We start from the raw sequence: 18,612 nt of genomic DNA on the forward strand, positions 1-18,612 counted from the left end.
TAAATAACAGAAGAGGCGTGAAATTAACAGCTTAATAAAGTGTTGTCCAGCCGTTTACAGAAACGGGAAGGTCCATGGACGATGCTAATTACAAAGTGTGTCACGGGGGTCGCCGAGGTCACCGGCGAATTTCCCCGTCTAATGGAGTCGTATAAATAGTGCGTGCGTGTGAGCGTGTTTGTGTGTGTCGTCCATTGAAAGCGGCCTGTTTGGTCAGGGAATCAACGTGTCCTATAACTTGTATGTGGACGAAAAAGGAATGACCAATTTAAGGCTGGTTCGTGCGCATCCTCGGACTGGACAAGACCTCCTGGAATGTCCAGGCCTACCTACATCCGCGATCTTCAGGACATATTCCTCCAACAGCGTGCTCACTCGGTGGCATCCCATAAAGCGCATTGGTTAAATTCTGTCCTCTTGGCGCATTGCTCCAATCCATCCAAACGAAGGACAAGTATTTGAGATATTTCAAAAGAGCAAGTTCCCAATTTCCATTTCGCAAGAGAGTAAGGTGGCATCGTCATGCAAATGAAACCATGCTCAAAACTCTGATTTTTGTTTATGTTGAATATTGTTGGAAAGACAGAGTGATTTTTATGGGATGATTGATCTTTATTATAAATTTAATAGCCCACCGTAGTCTTGTCTTATGTTAAGAACTATTGATCTTACAGAAGACAGTTCATTATTAGTGCCTTAAATAGGTGTATTAAGACACCTGCGAAGCTTATCTTAGACTTCTAAACCACAACTTCGGCATCTTACTGATTGTATGCAGCAACTAATTACAGTAACACAAGAGTAACTCGAATATCGACGTCACTCAGGGCAATCTCTAATTTTGTCCACGAGGGCAGCTTGTAGATTAGGCAATCCTGTGCATCTGAATATACCTACTCATCCCAATCACATGGAATTTGGACATCTTGTGGTATTTACTAGTAAGATGGCGTTACCGGATCACAATTTTTAGTACTACCCACTTTGTAGAATTTAGGCCCACCGGATTCCTTATTTAACAGAGAATCCAGAAAGAGTCCATTGCCAACGTAAGTCCTTAGAACTGACACTTACGGAGTTGATAGGTAATCACCCACTTAAAGATTCCAGCAACTCTTAGGTTGGACCGTGTACTATCAAAACCACCACTATTGTGGATATTTTGGGGCGGCGAAAAAGACTGCTGCAGCGCTTGGTAACCATTAGGAGCCAAAAGTCCTACAATTTGAAGAGGACTCAAAGTACGAGGAATAGAGAATTAGCTATATTATTTAACTATTTAAAATATAGTACCCCAATGCAATATCCATTTAAGGCTGCACAGTTTCACATTTTATTTTTGTGGCAATGTTAAATTTATTTTCTTTAACGATATCAACTCGCCTAATTGTTAGAATCATGAGTTAGTGTTCTTAGCGTGTGGTGTGTTACAACATTCAAATTATTTTACTTTTGAGTGCTTTATGGGCTGGAGAAAACAAACGCAATATTGAGTTATGAGGGGCATAAAACAGTTTATTGGTAAAACAAGACACCTCATTTTCAATTCATGAGTATGGCATGATTTCTCCCCAAACAAATGCAAATATACTCCTGTATGAACCGCAAACAATCCATAGTTCTTACATTGATCACCTATTATTGACACCCCAACAGCCCTTGACGTCAGATAGTTAATAAATCCACAGCCATGACAATGTGTGTAGTGTAGGGCCAGCTGTCTCCGCAGCTACTGCACGGCCCGCCTTGTCGAATTGTTCACAAAGACCGTCACTGTCCTGTCCATAAATCGCAACTCTAGTCACAATATTTTGAATTAGAGACTTCGGTTCACTGGATTCCACTTCAATTTCGCACGTTTCATTAAGTTTCTATCGGCACCTTTTTGATTTAGTGCTGAGCGCCGGGGGAATCTTTTGTAATCGGTTTGTGATTCGGGTCCCGACAACGGCTTTACACCCGGCCGCTGTAAGTTGTCGTGGTTAGGGAGTTCCTCGTTTTACGTTTTCGGAGTGTGTGAAAATCTCCTGCAGGCTTTACAAGGGAGCCTAACCAGATAGAAAAATTCATAGAGTCAATAATGAACCGAGACTCACCAAGTAACAGTTATGTCAGCTGAACATTCAAATGTGTGCACGCTTTTCCTCCTATTATGTGCACAGCATAATAGTAACCTGGAAAAAATATTACGAATTATTAAATTTGGTAGAGGCAAACCTAATACTTCGAGTATATTGTGCTGCGATTTCTAATGTACTCTAAGATTATTTACACGTCACCTGTTATAATCTCTTTAATATGTACTCTGTAATCGAGCAATGATTCTATAGTGCAAGTAAAGTAGCTCAATTTCTAAAGTTGAAGAACAATTTCATTCAACTATATTACTTTTAAGACAATATAAGTTAATCAATTATTTTATAAAATCTTCTATAGAAAGTAACGTTTCAAAGGCTTAGATCTGTAATTTCTTACAGAAAACCTTATTTACAAGAGATGGATTTACCCGGAGGGAAAAAGTTTATGAGAATTTTTGGTTCATACAGTCTATAGTAATTAATTGTTAGCAGTTTCCATAATTTCTCACTCAGTTTTGGTGGCACCTAAGTTTACAGTCTATAAGTATTGCCCTGTAGTATTTTTCGATAACGTAAACCTCTTCAAAGGGGATTGGTGCTATTGATGAACTGACCTAAATTGATTTAACTGTTTCTTGATTTGGGGTTGTTGTGTTACCACCCTTGTCCTCCAAGGTCCGCACCATCAAATCTCCACTAATGTTCAGACCTCATGAATTAAACCTGTCAGCTCGTCTCTCCAGATCTAATTTCTTCTCACCCAATTACAACTCGGTGTTCCCGGGTCGCTCATTAATCACGGGCCAGACGCAGGAGACGGCCGCTGCAACCTGGCGGTGCTCTACCGCTCTAGCTCTGCTCAGAGGCTTCTTGTTATTCTCACTGGATAAAGCGTTCTGATTAAGAACATTGGTTTCTGCAATTTAGAAGAAAAACGTAGCCTTTTGTTCTCTTCTCCCTGGAAGGCTTTGAGGGAAAAAGAAGTTGTAACCTAAGTGATTACTTTTGGTTCTTATGAAACAGCCTTACTTGAAACCCCTTGGAGGTGTTTGTATTCTAAACAGTTATTTTTTTATCCCGAAAACCAGTAACTTTAGTTTAGTTACGTATTAAATGAATTCATTTATATCTAAAACAGTAAAACTATTTTTTATGTATAATTTTGACTTTGTTAAGGCTTTTCGATTGAACTCATTATTTGTTATTACCTGCCCTGGTAACATACTTGGAAATATACCTTCTTATCTTTGTCCTAGACTTTGAACAAGAATGTTATGTAAAATGATCCAAAGAAAGGGATATCATTTAATATGAGTATTCCAAAAACCGTAATAAGTAAGAATATTAAGTAACATGATAATGTTTCTACTACGGTTTACATTGCTATGTAGTGGTTCAAAGATAGGGAAGGTAATGTAAATTGTGTACTCAACAGTCAACGTGCCGGGGTCTGTCTGGGGTTGATGAAACGTGTAAAGCCAGCTATATGAAGATGCGATGGTCTGTGTGGTCAATATTCAAGTGGGAAAGGAGTTCACACACACACACACACACACACACACACACACACACACACACACACACACACACACACACACACACACACACACACACACACACACACACACACACACACACACACACACACACACACACACACACACACACACACACACACACACACACACACACACACACACACACACACACATACACACACACACACACATATATATATATATATATATATATATATATAAATAACCTCAAGATGTGAGTTTCAAAAAGTTTGTGGTGAACACTACTTATCAAACGACTTAGTGTCGAATTTGTTGCACACGTTTTTGGGGACTTTTATCGACTACTCAAAACAAGGTGGACTCCAGATTGTTTGTGGTTGTACAATATCACTGGTGCGTTAATTTATCTCACGTGTTGGCGTTGGATGAAAAACTTTGTCCATATTTGGGTATAAGAACCTTTCTCATAACTCCTATCTTCCCATATTTAGAACCTGTTTGTAGCTTATACCTTTTATCTTCCGTTTTTGTTCGTTGTAGTGTAAAATATTACGCAGTTCGCTTCGAGACAGTTAATCACAGAGTTGGCTGATATCCATTTAACATCTCTTATTCAACACTTTAGTACACATCTGAATCCTTCAGTAGCGTCCATGCTATGAGGAGACGTAACATTAAAGATCTTCATCACATTAACCGATGGTTCTTTCAAGAAAAGATTCTACACAAATGTTAGGACCAGTATGAGATGGAATAAATAGATGGTTTTTATAGAAGTTCTATTTCGTAAATAACAGCAGCAGTTTGGATTGCAGTTTGAATGATGCTCGTTCATAGACGTTTAAACTGAAATTGAAACTAGATTGAACAAACATAGAGGTAACAAATACATATAAAAGACTATTTATACTGTTTACTTGTATTGTATTGTACCGTAATATATTTTCCATGTCTCCGAAAACATTTAAAGGGGGTAATATAATGGGGATAATATTTCTAACAAGCGTATTTGTTTCTGGTAAGATAATTTAGTCAAATGTGTTTCTTAATCTATAATCATTTTACTTTGCCGTTACTCAATTTTAATTTTAGAATTGGCTTGTGTAATAACAGTTTGCTGAACAATAATGAATAAACAAGGTATATATTCGATTATTCCAACCTTACTACAAATAACAAAATAACATCATATTTCTAATTTTAACATGTGTTTATTCACACCAAATTAAGAGCATTTATGAACTGAACCTCCCAACAAAAGACTGTTTTACAGGATAAACAAGCTGTATCGTTAAAAGTTATAATTTAGCCTACAAAATAAGCTTCTGAGAGTTTACAAACATTCTGCGCTGATGACTTTCCAATTTAGAAATTTACACTTATACTTAAAAACGTAAAACATTCCAAGAGTTTATAGATGACTTTCTTCGTAGATGACTTTCCAGTACAGAAATTTCCACTCATGTGTAAAATTATTAAACATATCAGAAGATATCCTTACCCGGTTTTATGATCAAGTCGCTTTACTCCCCTGGTTTCACGACCTTTGGCCCCAACTCCAGATCGTATGTAACATAACTGTGATGAATTCAATAGCATTGATGACTTTGATTTATTAACTGTTTTCTGTGTGGCTCTTTCGTTAACAGTTGATCTTGGAGAATATGTTTCTTTAATCCCGGTGATGTTTTATATACACATTGAAGATAATCACTTTAATTTTATCCTCAGTGAATACCGCTTATTTTCCGAAAATATTGAATATATTTGGGTTTTAGCCATGGAGGTAACTTATTGCAGCTTTTGTTATATTCTAATGTAAGATAATCTTTTTAGTGTAAAGAATCGTGTTTCAAAAATATGTAATCTTGAATTTTTGATTCCTTATATCCTGTAAATTCTAAATCCATAACTAAGCATTACAAGTCCATTTGTACTTTGTACTTTTATGGCTAGTTTTATAAATACCTATCTTATATGTTTAGACAAATAATTAGGATTACTAGTTTGGAAAGTTATTTTAAAATTTCTCAAACATTTAAGAAAGTTTTGAATAAGTCCCAAAATGCCTAAACGTATGTACTTTAAAAGTATTCCTTTGAACTATGATCAATTTTATAACAGTTGTTGATCCATATTGTAAAGCTCATCACACTGAACAACGTTTTAGACTTCTAAACCTTAAAAATAAGGTTGAATAACATTGTAAAGGTTTACTGTGTACTTTGGTTTCTAAACTGAGCTTAAAATGAATGAATTATTGAATTGTAATTTTTACTGATCTTAGATATTTTCTTGTATGTACACCCCAAACTGGCGAAGAGAACAAAATCTGATGTCTGTTGTATGCTGCATGTTACAGTAACTAATATTTTAAACCTTTAAAGTTGAAAGATATTAATCTGGTTGATTGGGTTTATTAAAGTAAATGGGAAATTTCAGAACAAAGAGATGTAGTGTATTTAATATTTTCAGCTAATTCTTTACCCATTGCATCATATTTTTTCAGCGCGTTGGAGTCAGGTCTGGCTCGCTACCAGCCGGTGCAGGAAGCGAGATAGGAAAACCGAATGAGTTCCCCTCGGTCCAGGCCTCCTTTGAGAAGCAATTAACAACTTATTAACGTATTTACCCGAACGTGGAAGTTGTCAGAATCGGTTGGACGGTGCTGTACCACATCGCATGGGAACAGCAGTGATAGTTATGTTTCTCTCGCGTACTAAACTTGCCAGCTCTTTCCTGAGGCTTGTGATGATGTGGAAATACAACTTAATTATGAACACGAGAAAATATAAATGGTTCCTTTCACCATACTGTGCTGCTCTTCATTAAAGGTCATTCTCATATACACAATCAAGGTATAGTGCAATCAACTTTGTGATTTTTAGCTCTTAAACATTGTTTTGGGATATTAAGCATATTTAAATAACTACGTAGTGTATGTATTCAATAGATTTTTAACAAACTTTACAACTTTATAGTGTTATACCCAACACAGGTTTAATGCTTATAGTAATCTAGGTTTATACAATATTTGCAACTATCGACTGATTGTACTTTTACTACAGCGATTGAACCTCTTAACCATTCTAAACTTATATACATGCAATGATATAATCTTGCTACAGTTAAATAACACATTAAATAGTCGTATAGTCAGGCAGTTACAATATATGCGAGATAGTTCGAAGTATTGCATTTCTTTAAAAAAACACTTAATACTTGAAAGATTTAGTTTGGTTTCTTTAAAAACGCTTAGCCGTACGGTTTAACGATAGGACTTTCACCTTATAATTTCATAATAAGATAGCAAGATTAATGTTTAGGTATGACTGTATTTTTTATTCATTCATATAATAATAACTAAGACTAGGGCGTACACATATTTAATCGTCTGCAAATTAGGAGTTACTAGCTTTTTTTAATCGTGAGAGTATTTTTAAAGTTACTTAACAGTATAACTTTCTCAGTTTTAAAACGTAGAAAGAGTGACAAAGTCTATAGCAACATTAGTCTAGGACGTGATTAGCCTTTGTAAAGGGAATTAAAGTGCCTATAAAAACAATGAAGCTGTAACATATTACAGAATACTGATGCTAAACGCCTTGTCAGCATCATTGCAGGAACGCATGCGGAGCTGCAATATCAGAGACTGCAATGGTCGGTTTGCCAGAAGACGCACGGCCTCTCGACACGCGGCCTCGCACTGGAATGCGCTCTGCTCATCCTCAACAGGTGCCCCTCAGGTGGGGGGGCGTGGCAACGGGAGGGGGCCTCTACGGGTTTCTATTGGTCAGGTCTCACCTGACCTCAATAGCATCCCCTCCACGGGAGCTCACCACTCCCCTCACCTGACGCGCCGCTGATAGTCTTCGCTAAGACTTAGACAGGGGAGCATCGTGTCGTCAGGGCACAGGGTCACAGAGGCGTGGCAGATCTGCCGGTGGTGTGCGGCTCCAGTGACTTTCATAGTGTCGTCTTCAAGAAGAAAGTGCATTTGGATCACGGCAAGTGGAACAAGAACAGTGGAGGACGTGCCTGTGGATTTAGTTGTTTTCGTCTTATCTAGTGAGTTAAACAAACATTATTTACATAAATATTGAAATCATCCCGCCCTCCGTGAGTTGTTGGACTTGGACTCTTGTAAGAAATACTAAGTGCGTAATGTTTCATAGCTGTGCTTATTGACGGTGATTTATTTTGTTGGTTTCCTCCACTTATGTGTCTGCTACCCTAGCTAAAATTTTATAGCTCCAATATTTGGATTTCAAAATAAAGAAGCCGCAATGCCCTTGTGAGTGGCCCAAATTAAAATGCTAACAATTGTCCACATTACGGAAACAGTGTCACCGAAAGAATAGCGAATGCAGATGGTCTATTTGTTCTGTAACCGAAGAATTGCTTTTTGTTCTCCGACCATTGTGCCACAGTCATTAGAACAATTGTTCCAAAATACAGCGGTATGACGACAGCTCATTGCTAACACTGAGGTCGGATCAGGTTCCTGCCCGGACTTTGTTGGTTGAAATGATTCTCTTAGCTTCGTTCTGATCTTCAGCGCTGCAGGGGCATCCGTACTCCAGAAGACTTATCAACCTGACTTATTTAAGGTAATTTATCTAATATTATTTAATTGTTAAATATTATAGTACACAATAGATAAGAACATTGATTCCATATTAAATTCTAAATAAAGTATTGTGTTCATCGATTAAACTGTTTATATTAAATACTTCTTCACATTAGTTCAATCTAAATATCCTAAAAATTACATACTATTTTACGTACATTTTTTTAATTTTTAAACTACTATTTAATTCTTACTGAGGATTTATGGTTATAAATTCTTATAATATTTAGAACATAAATATAAGTTTATACTAATATACAAACCATCGTTGCAGATATAAATGACTTTGATTATCAGCTGTTTATCTATAAATGCATATCTATAAATGTCTTCTTATTTGAAAAGAAAATAATTCCATTCACTTGTAAAGTTAGTAGTAAGACAGTAAATACTTAATCAGGTTTATCATCTTATTGAATATTTATAGAGTGAACGTTTATTGTAACCTATGTCTACGTGTAACTTAGATGATGAGCTTTTGGACTTGTATTGTAATATTTTCAAATAACTGCAGCATAAAATGACATAATGACGTATTAATTTAATTGCATATTGCTGTGGTGTTTTAAATCATTAGTTTCCTCGTACAAAAATGATTGGCAAAACATTACGAGCACATTAGCTGTTAAGGTTAGGTTCCAAATATTGTAATTTACAAAAGCACATCATTTTTGTTATATATTAAAATTTTCTCAAATATCTGAGAAGTTACATTGCTTGAGCAATGTATAAAAAATTACTTTGGTACTGCTGTTTATTAACAAATGACTAATTACACGGATAAAATCGGCAATTTAATACAATGTTATTCGTAATAAATAGTTAGTAAGTTTCCTTAATTTCTAACGAACCAAGGATGCCGAATGTATGTTCATTTTATGGTTAAATGAATATTAAAAATCGTATGTAGAATATATTATATCGTACACGTTTAATCCGACAAATTTTTACGTATTTAAATTAGTGTATTCTTTTTGTCTTCCGAACAAAATATTTAGCGTGTTAAAATTAAATTATAAGACATTATAGACTTTAAAATATGCTTTTGTATAATATAGACACATTAGAATGTTTATACATTCACTAAAAACATTAACACTAAAATATAACAAAGTAACCTATTATATTTAATACCATACTGTATAAACGCATTTATTTACAAATTAAAAATATATTAAGGTTCGAAAATTTAATTAATCTTAATTGATAATAATAATAATAATCAGAAATTCTTCACCATATTTCTACGCTCAAAGGTAGAAATGCCTCTTATCAATTGTGTAATAAGGCATTCATTTCCATGCTACAGGTATTTCCATGTTTAAGAATTAAAATAATATATTCAGTGTTTAAATTGATTTTTGCATTTCAATGCCTTTATAATGCGAAATAAAATTTAATAGACTTTACCATGATTTTTGATTACAGTATTGTTTAATAATTAAAAATTAAATTTACTGTGTACATTTGTGCAATCATTGATGATAGGGTATTTTTATACATGAAAACAGTAATTTGTGGTATCTATAAATGAATTTTAAAAGCTCTATAATAGGAAATAAAATACATACTATTGTAATAACAAATATATACTATTGTATCTTATTTTAGTTGTTATATTATCCCAAACTGTATAACTTGAACATTTGTACGTCCTGAACAACCAAAATAAATTACCTTTTTTCGTACACAAAATTCTTAATTTGCACCTACAGTAATAAACGGCTGTTATGATATTAATGATTATATCACATGTTGAAATTAGTTCCTTTTTGTCTGTCATTTCTGTATATCCTGCAGAATTTAAATGTTAATAATAGTTCTTTATTGTAGTTAGCTATATACAAAGTGAATTGCAAACGACACTTCAAAATATCTTAACCTAGATTATACAAATAAAAAAAATGAAACAAAATATATTTTTGACCGCATAGACAAACGAGCAAAATGAGCTGTGATTGTATTTCGGGAAGTGAGCGATATTTCTAGTTTATGAATTATCTAACCTATTATTAAGTAATATTATCATTGAAATTAATTTACAAAAATAAATACTTTAAATCTTTCCTTAAATGCTAGTTAGGCCCTTAAGAAACTACCATTAAAATACAACAAATTTTAATATAAGATATTACTAAATTAGTCTACTAAGGTTATATGTATAGTTATAAGAATTCAGACACTGGACGGTTAGAAGATACTTGATGTGTCACTTTTCATTAGTGATCATATCATGTAGTGTCAGTTGGACATATACAAGTTTGTTGGTTATTAGTCTACAACAAGACTTTAATGCTATATGATAGCAAATGGGTGATCCATATAATGTTCATAGGATTTTCAAAATCCATGTTTTATTCTTAATTTTATATGTACATCGATGTTTCTGAGAATCGATCCATAGAAGAGTACATTCATCGAAACATTTGTAAATAACCCATTTAATTGTTAATGGACGCAGTAAAACGGATATTAGTAAGTAGATTTGTTATTTTTCGAGTAAAATATTTTGTACTTGTCCAGCAGTGAAGAAGGAGGTAACGTGTACGAAGGGGTCTCCGTACTTTACCAGTGATCGTGCTGCTTCGTCCGTTCTGTTACCATTTGTGCGTCTAAACGAGAAATGGTATGTGAATTAGATTGCAATGCCTTTTTTTAGTTTCTCCACCGAATGTAGCTTTATATTGTTCAGTTTCTTAGTGCAGTTAATGGTGAGATTACAATTATTTTATTTTTAATGCTAAATTATATAGTACTCTATACTTGTTGTTTTAATATCATAGGAGATTAGTGATTTATGTTTTACCAAATCTAGTTTCTAAATTATTATTACACCAACATTTTATGAAAAGTGCCTTATTTAATACAAACCAAAGCTAACAAGATATAGTTCAAATTTTCCAGATAAATATGGTTAACACGCAAACCTTATACATTTTTAAAGAAATCTATCATCAATTGAAAATTTACTATTCTATTTAATCAACTGATCATATTTTATGCAATGGTGGTACATTTCCAGTTACTTATAATATATAGCTGATTATATTTCTTTGACACTTACCTTGAGATTATTGATATATCATGATTATATAGTCTTGCATAAACAATATCTGTAAAGTGACGGTCTGAAGAAAAATGAATTATAAGTAAGTCTGTTCTCTTCAAATATCAAACTGAAGATGCATTAATAGTGTTAAATTGTGATGCTTTATAATACAAAATATACAATTATGATGACTGCGGCTCATATGCTAATAACAGCTTTAAGAAATTAATAAAAGTTATTACAAAAACAAAACATTATAAATATCTTAAAAAAATACGATTTCCATTTTTGTTTTTACGGTTGTATAATCTAAGTTTTAAAAATGTAGCAAGAAAACAAGAGTCTTCAAAATTTAAATTATTCAATTATATCTCGTATGCTGTACTGTATTCTGTAAATATACAAAAGATATTTTCATAAAACTATGGCTATAAAATACTTTATGTACTCTAATCTATCTAATGAGTCATTTTAAAATGTTATAAAATCATAAAATGTCATTATACTATAGCCTACCAATGGTCATCATACCGGAAATATAATTTTTGAGGAATATTTGGTTTGTCTTTTTGCCATGGTTCTGAAATGGTATTTAGCTGAATAAATATAAGTAAAACGTTCAAAATCAGGCCTTATAAAAATCTAAATAAAAAGTAATCGATAAAATACTATCTTAACATAGCATGAAAAACCCAAACCTGTGTGAGTCATGAAGTAATCTTAGAAACTAATAAACCACCAACGTGACAATTTTCGCAGATGATAAGTTAACTAGAAGGTGCAAACTGTTGAATAGGTATGACCCATCGGCCTTCAAAGCATCTAAATACTGACTACTGAAATCTTATAATACAGGACTGTCATTTTACAGTTCATTGTAATTATTTACATTATCACTGTGAAATATTTGTCCAGGACGTCAGAAGACTCCGCCTAATCATTTTAGTCTGTGTAAAAAAACTATTGATATTTAGAAATAAAGGAATAAAATGCTGTACACCTCTCACAAGCATTTAATCTTATCGGTTTCTAAGGAACGGCTAAGGCCATTCTTACATTAAAGATGTGTTCTGGTTTTAATAGGTTAAGAATTCACTTCCATATCTAATGGAAACTACCAGGCTTCAACTAACACACAAGGCCTTAAAATAGACATGCAATGGTGTGGAATTGGTGTTATAAACTCGACTTGGAATTGCTTGATGTTAAAGAATGGGCTATTAATAATGTTTCTATAGCAGTATATGGTGGGGAGTTCGCTCGAAATTGCGGATAATACCTAGAATTACCTAGTTTTATTACTCCTTTTTATTTCACTATATTAGTTTATGCTTACTTAACGGATGGCGAAGTAATATATATGCTCCAGTGTAATGTGTATTCTTTCACATTTTCTTGAAATATTCTAATTGTGTGAACAGAAAAATAAGTTTATATTTATTTTCTAATATATATTTTTCTTGACTGATGCGTGGTTATCCTCTGGTTTCCGTAAACAGCTTGTTACCTTTCCTATTGGTTTTGGTTAGAAAGTTCTCTTAGTCCAGTGTACAATGTGTACAGGACAGTCTGGGCGTCTCCCTTCATAATATGTTAACGATAATCAAAATATTGTGAAATGTTGACAAAGTTACGTAAAATATTAAGACATATAATTTATAACATTTAAATTGTTTTAATTAACATTTAAGCAGGTTATACTCACATATTATTAATATAAAGTTATATTGTACGAACAGTACATTCAGTGAAAAGTTATAACTAAATCATTATTTTACCTTATTTAAATTCATAACTGTGTTCAATTCAAGAAGAAGTTTACAAAGACATTTTCAACAGCTGTATTTAAATGAAGGAACTGCCAAAGTATTATATTTGTATTTTTTTAATTGCATTACTTCTCTCTATTTAAATTATTCATCTGGACTCTTTTAAACTCTGTAAACGTACCTCAAAACAACATTTAGGATTTCACAAGCCAATAGTGGATTTGGTGTTATAAGGTGAGGCAAAAATAATCTACGAATTTGAAATTGCCGCCACGGGAGCCATTAAAACGGAAGATCACGCCTATTAAAAGTTTATTTTAACTCCCACTTAGCTCTAGGGCGAAAGCCTCTAAAGCTAGCGGCGGCGGCGGGAGGACGCACGACTGGCTCAGATGTCCGGGAATTAAAACGGCGGAATCCTTAATGTGCACCGTAAAGAACGGAAATTTGTCGAGGTATTTGAAGAAACATAATACAGGCCATTAACAACTCGGGTGATGTTTATGGCGGCCTTTATGAAGCCTTAAAATGAAATAGATGTAGTAGAAAGCCCAAAATGAAGAAGCTTCATAAAGAATCACAATCGGCCGTACTTCTGGTTTGGGCCCGGGTGATAACTTGGCGGAAGAGTAGTGCGGGATGTCCACATAAAACCTGCGACTGCCGCGTGCCCCCGACTCCACGCCCGGTCCTGAGCTCGTGGTTGTGTCACCGGACTCTCAGAGACATCTTCCTACAGCACAGTCGCCTCCCAGACTGACATTTAGATCTTGGTCCAGTTCGCTCCTCCGATACTTCACTTAACGAGATTTACATCCTTGTAGTGAAAGCTGAGTGTTGAGTAACATAGGACCAACATTTCTCCTTGTATTCTTCCATCTTCACTAGATGCGTGATATTTTGGGCCGGAGTTTGAATTTACAAGCCTTTGATGTGCATTGTTTTCTTCTTTTTTCCATCTTCTATATTTATTAAAGTATTAACAGTAACAGTCACCCATCTTAAAATATATTATCAGTCAAAATGTTTAAGCGATTTAATTTAATACACATTATTAATGATAAAAAACTAGGGTTTTTGCATTTGATTTGTTTACTATAAAATCACTATAACAAACATTTTGTAGTAAACTAGTATACTCTATATTCTACTTTTTAGTTAGTCGCTTATATTTTCTATGTATTACAAGACGGTCATTTTCAAGTAACAAAACAATAACACAGATTCTTATAAAACTTTATTTAAACTTATTTCCCCCTGTCTTCTTGAAGCGCTTGATCTTATACAATTTTATAAAACGTCACCCTTAACAATTTTATATTCCATTAAGAGAAATAAACATAGTTTATACTCTTTATTTACAGAAAAAAACTTATTTTAGAAGTTAGCAAACATCATTAGATCTACAAAGGTAAAATATGTATGCAGGATGCGACTTTACGATTACCTTTTAAATGATGCGGGTGATAACGTATTAATCACGATTAAAATAAATATTAATATTATTGATTTTAGGTTATAAAATTCTGTCGTACTACCAACCCAGTTTTGGACTCCTACAGTATATAAATATTTAGTTACCAAAAAACGCCTACAGGAGGTTTTGACGTCATTAGGTTCTCAGTGAGATTTGTTAAGTTTTAAATGACTTAATTACAATGGAATGAACGTTTTTCTGCTTTTATGGTAAGAAAAATATACCTAAAAAACACATAGTAGCTCGGTTAATTAAAAAAAATATTTTCACACCGATGACAGTAAATAATTAATCTGATGACATTACTGTAAATTACATTTGAATTTATTTATCCCGCAAATTTATTCCTACTTATTCATTCCATAACTTAAAAACATCAAATTTTACATACACGTAGTAATCTCTCTATAATCACGAGTAAGTAAAAATATCATGAAGGACATCTTGGTTCCCTAGAACTGTTTAAAAATATGTCTTAAGGAACATATAACTAGCTTAAACTTACATATTACTGATTTTTATTTTTAGTTAAGAAGTGAAAATTATGTATGAGGAACGATCAAAACTATTTAGAGATTTTGATTGAAAATTGATCTCTCTTATTACACGTGAGTCATGTGTTCAAATATTTTTATGTCCAGCAAATCCAATATATTTTTAAAGAAGTATTTGAACAAAAAATGGAGCGGGTCTAATTCTTATAAAAAAGTTACATCATTTTAAAGTAGCTCCTATAAGTCTTTATAGGAAAAGTGAAACCACATATTCTTACACTCCCCTGACGTTTATCATAGCCTAATTGATGTAAAATGTGGGCTTTTGAAACACACCGGGAAGTTATTTATAACGGTAAAACAGTAGTTTAAGCTAAAAATTATTCATATATGAAAGGCTTTCTAAACTATCCTAACCAAATGTCGGAATACAGAGTTCCACCGTTTATATCGTTATTGCCATTCTTAATAGCTATTGCTCAGTTAATATACTACTCGAGATTCTTAACAAGCTAGTCTTGTTTTTGAATCTTAAAAGGCAATATTGATTTCATCGCTATTTTTTCATTCAAGGCCTTCTAAAATATTTTAAACCAACCAAATGTCAGAATGCAGAATTCTAATACAAACGTAACATGGAAGTTAAATGATTGATTAATAGTTTAGACTATTATGATATTAATTCACGTTTTTCTCTAAACTGTCTCCAATGCCATGTTTTATTTTATATTTTTAGGCAGAAGTTATTGTTTTTATTACTTTCAGCCTCATCACAACGATATTTACAGTTTATATTTTTATTATCATTCTTATTAGCTATTGTTCAGATAATTCACTACTCGAATTTCTTATAAAGGTAGTCTTGTTTTTGAATCTTTAAAGGCCAAATATTGATGTATATTTTGTCTTCATCGCACTTATATTGATCTCTCCTACATTACATTTTTAAACTATTTTAATGTTTGCCTTTTTATATTGATACTTTTCACTGAGTACAGTTAAACACGTACTTCATCATCTTTATTTGGGTAAGTACATCCGTAATGTCAAATAGCCTACCCCCACAGGAAAACCCGAAAACAAGCTACAATTCGAAAGCTATCAGAGTCAGGACTCTTTTGCAGTGCGATTTATTGTACCCTAATGCATTGCTCATTGCCGGGCAGATTCACATGTGCCGGATCCCACTCGAACTGTAAGCGGAAATTGATTACCTCTCTGGCGTAAAATCCCTTAGACAGCATGAGTTACAGCCGCCTGGGTGGCCTGATAGTCTTCGTGTACAGTTTGTTTCATTTGTATTCTGAGTTGAGTTGATACTAGGGGCGACGAAGATCGCTTAGGTTACGCTGCTTCTCGACTCTTAACCTCGGAAGAGTCAACTAACCTCGCTCGTCAGATCAGCTGTGTTTAATGCCTCCAATCGTCAGGATGCATACTATCTTGATCATGTACTTTGAGAACCCTTATTCTGTAAATAACTAAGAAACAGGAATAACCAGATTACAATTCTGGCTAATTATGCTAGGACTGATGTCCATCAGCACCCACTGAGTACTTAGACTTCAATCCATCAATTCTGAATTAGGGTCAGGTTCCTACCAAAACCCTTACTGCCCACTCTATATGGTATGCCTCCTGCTCATGGGTATTTTCGGGAGGTCCAGTTCTGAACTCGGGATCGAACTTTCTCGTTTTGGAGGATAAATGCCGGAGATATTAACCCAGAAAGACTGAGGGTATACACACACGCACGTCCAGGACCACTAAAGTGGACGAGTAAGATGACCAATCTACAATACCAATTACTTACATAGATCAGAGAATATTCTTTCTTTCACAATCCCGTAAACAAGAAAAGGCAGAATCAATACCAGAGATTAATGAAAAACACCTCGTCTACATAACTAACAACGTGTCTGATTCTGCGCGTATTTGACTCATTAAATAGTTTAATGTCAATGTTAGAAGAATCGTCTGTTGAAACAGAACTCCTGCGACCATATTTTTTAATGAAGTCAATGGATGTTTTTTATTTCACCAGGTGGATAGGAAAAGTCAGCTTGTATTTTTCCTCGTGCCCATGTGATTTTGTATTTATTTATTACCAAATTGTGTTTTTATCTGCATCGTCTGCGTATATCGTTTCTTTATACTACTAAATGCTTAATAGTAGCAACGGTTATTGTTAACAAAATAGGTACATCTAGGTTTCTGTTAATATACATAGTTTAATGTAATTTTTTCGATTGGATACCAAATTTTTACGTATTGGTTGTTGTTTATTTAATACTATTCTTATTGAGAAAGTGTGGTTCTAAAATATAACAAATTTGTGATATATAGGAAGTTTCTGAGAACTTGATATAAGAAAACTTTGTTTCTATTTTGTATAAATATTTTAAGGTTTTGTCTTATTGACACGGAAACAAGAGGCAAAGGAGTTAATTTTCGAGTAAAATATGAGCTACATAAAATATATTATGTAACTCAATATCAAGAGGCATAGCAAAATCAAGATGCTCGGTTGTAATGTAAGTGATAGGTTAAACGTCACGAATTTATTGTCACGATTTTCTAACTCATCAGTACCGGATGAGCTACTAAATATCGCAATGGGGAAGCCCGAAACAAATGGGTCAGACCACGCGTCGGTGTCATTCTTTGGATGACATTCTTGCGGTCCCTGTGCTCCGGATTAGTCACCGACCCTGTTCTGCATGGGCCACCAGGGGGGCGTAGCCTCATACCACGAGTCATCTGGTGAATCATCATTTATAGTGAGTTGAAGACAAAAGCGCGAAACAAAATGCTGGTATTCGAAGCTGTAAATGAGAGTGCACTGCGGGGATTGCGTTCCCATTTTGACGGCGCTACACGGAACCTCTGCACTGTGATTTGTTAAGTGATCGAATAGTTACAGTAAATTAATTGTGTTTACTTCTCATTGATTTATATGAATATAGCTACTGTTTCTTACTATTAACTGTCAATTTTGTTACAAAACTTCATTTATTATAAAACATTTTGTTTGTTAAATGTACAAATGCATAACGGAGTGGCATTCAAAAGGCAGTTTTCGTATAGTTTCACAAATAGGAAAATTTGGATTTTTCATTAAATTTAAAGCACATCATTACTCTTATAGAATTAATGTTCAATTAATTAATGGATTTCGAAATTTTATAGTTTTGTAAATTTTAAATGCCACTATTTCGAAACAGAAAGTCTTATTATTATTTAATTATTTAATGTTGTGGTTAACCCCTTTCATCAGCTTAACATATGTGCCAAGTTTCAAGTACTTTCGCATTACCGTTTTGATATGTGTTTATTATAAGGCACACATATGGACAATTAATACATTAATACAAATGTTTAGATTGATACACATTTGAAACCTAATCTGACATTAATTGAACTGATTTACACCTTAAATAATAATGGATACGTTTCATCTCTGAGTGATGAATGAGTTACGCTAGATTTAACGTAACATTACGCAACAGGGTGTCCTCAATACGCAGGTATATGTAATATATTTGTATATTCATTTAAAACTTCAACCCTCTTGGTTTAAAGTTACAAACTACAA

The 18,612-nt window shown here is 33.7% G+C and overlaps 1 protein-coding gene across 3 annotated transcripts in view; it reads left to right on the forward strand.

Moving 5' to 3' along the window:
* Window positions 1-7,479: 7,479 nt before the first annotated feature.
* LOC124354119 (protein embryonic gonad-like) overlaps window positions 7,480-18,612 on the forward strand; it is a 53,926-nt gene continuing 42,793 nt past the window's right edge. The window contains exons 1-2 of one of the 3 annotated variants that reach the window (XM_046804340.1): window positions 7,480-8,208; window positions 10,752-10,854. In XM_046804340.1, coding sequence (XP_046660296.1) covers window positions 10,852-10,854 — 3 coding nt within the window. In that variant the 5' untranslated portion in view covers window positions 7,480-8,208; window positions 10,752-10,851. The remainder of the gene's footprint in view (window positions 8,209-10,751; window positions 10,855-18,612) is intronic. The other 2 variants (XM_046804341.1, XM_046804342.1) reach the window with 2 other exon arrangements.

Source organism: Homalodisca vitripennis, chromosome 2, assembly GCF_021130785.1.
Source record: "Homalodisca vitripennis isolate AUS2020 chromosome 2, UT_GWSS_2.1, whole genome shotgun sequence".
In the NCBI taxonomy this organism is placed as follows: Eukaryota; Metazoa; Arthropoda; class Insecta; order Hemiptera; family Cicadellidae; genus Homalodisca; species Homalodisca vitripennis.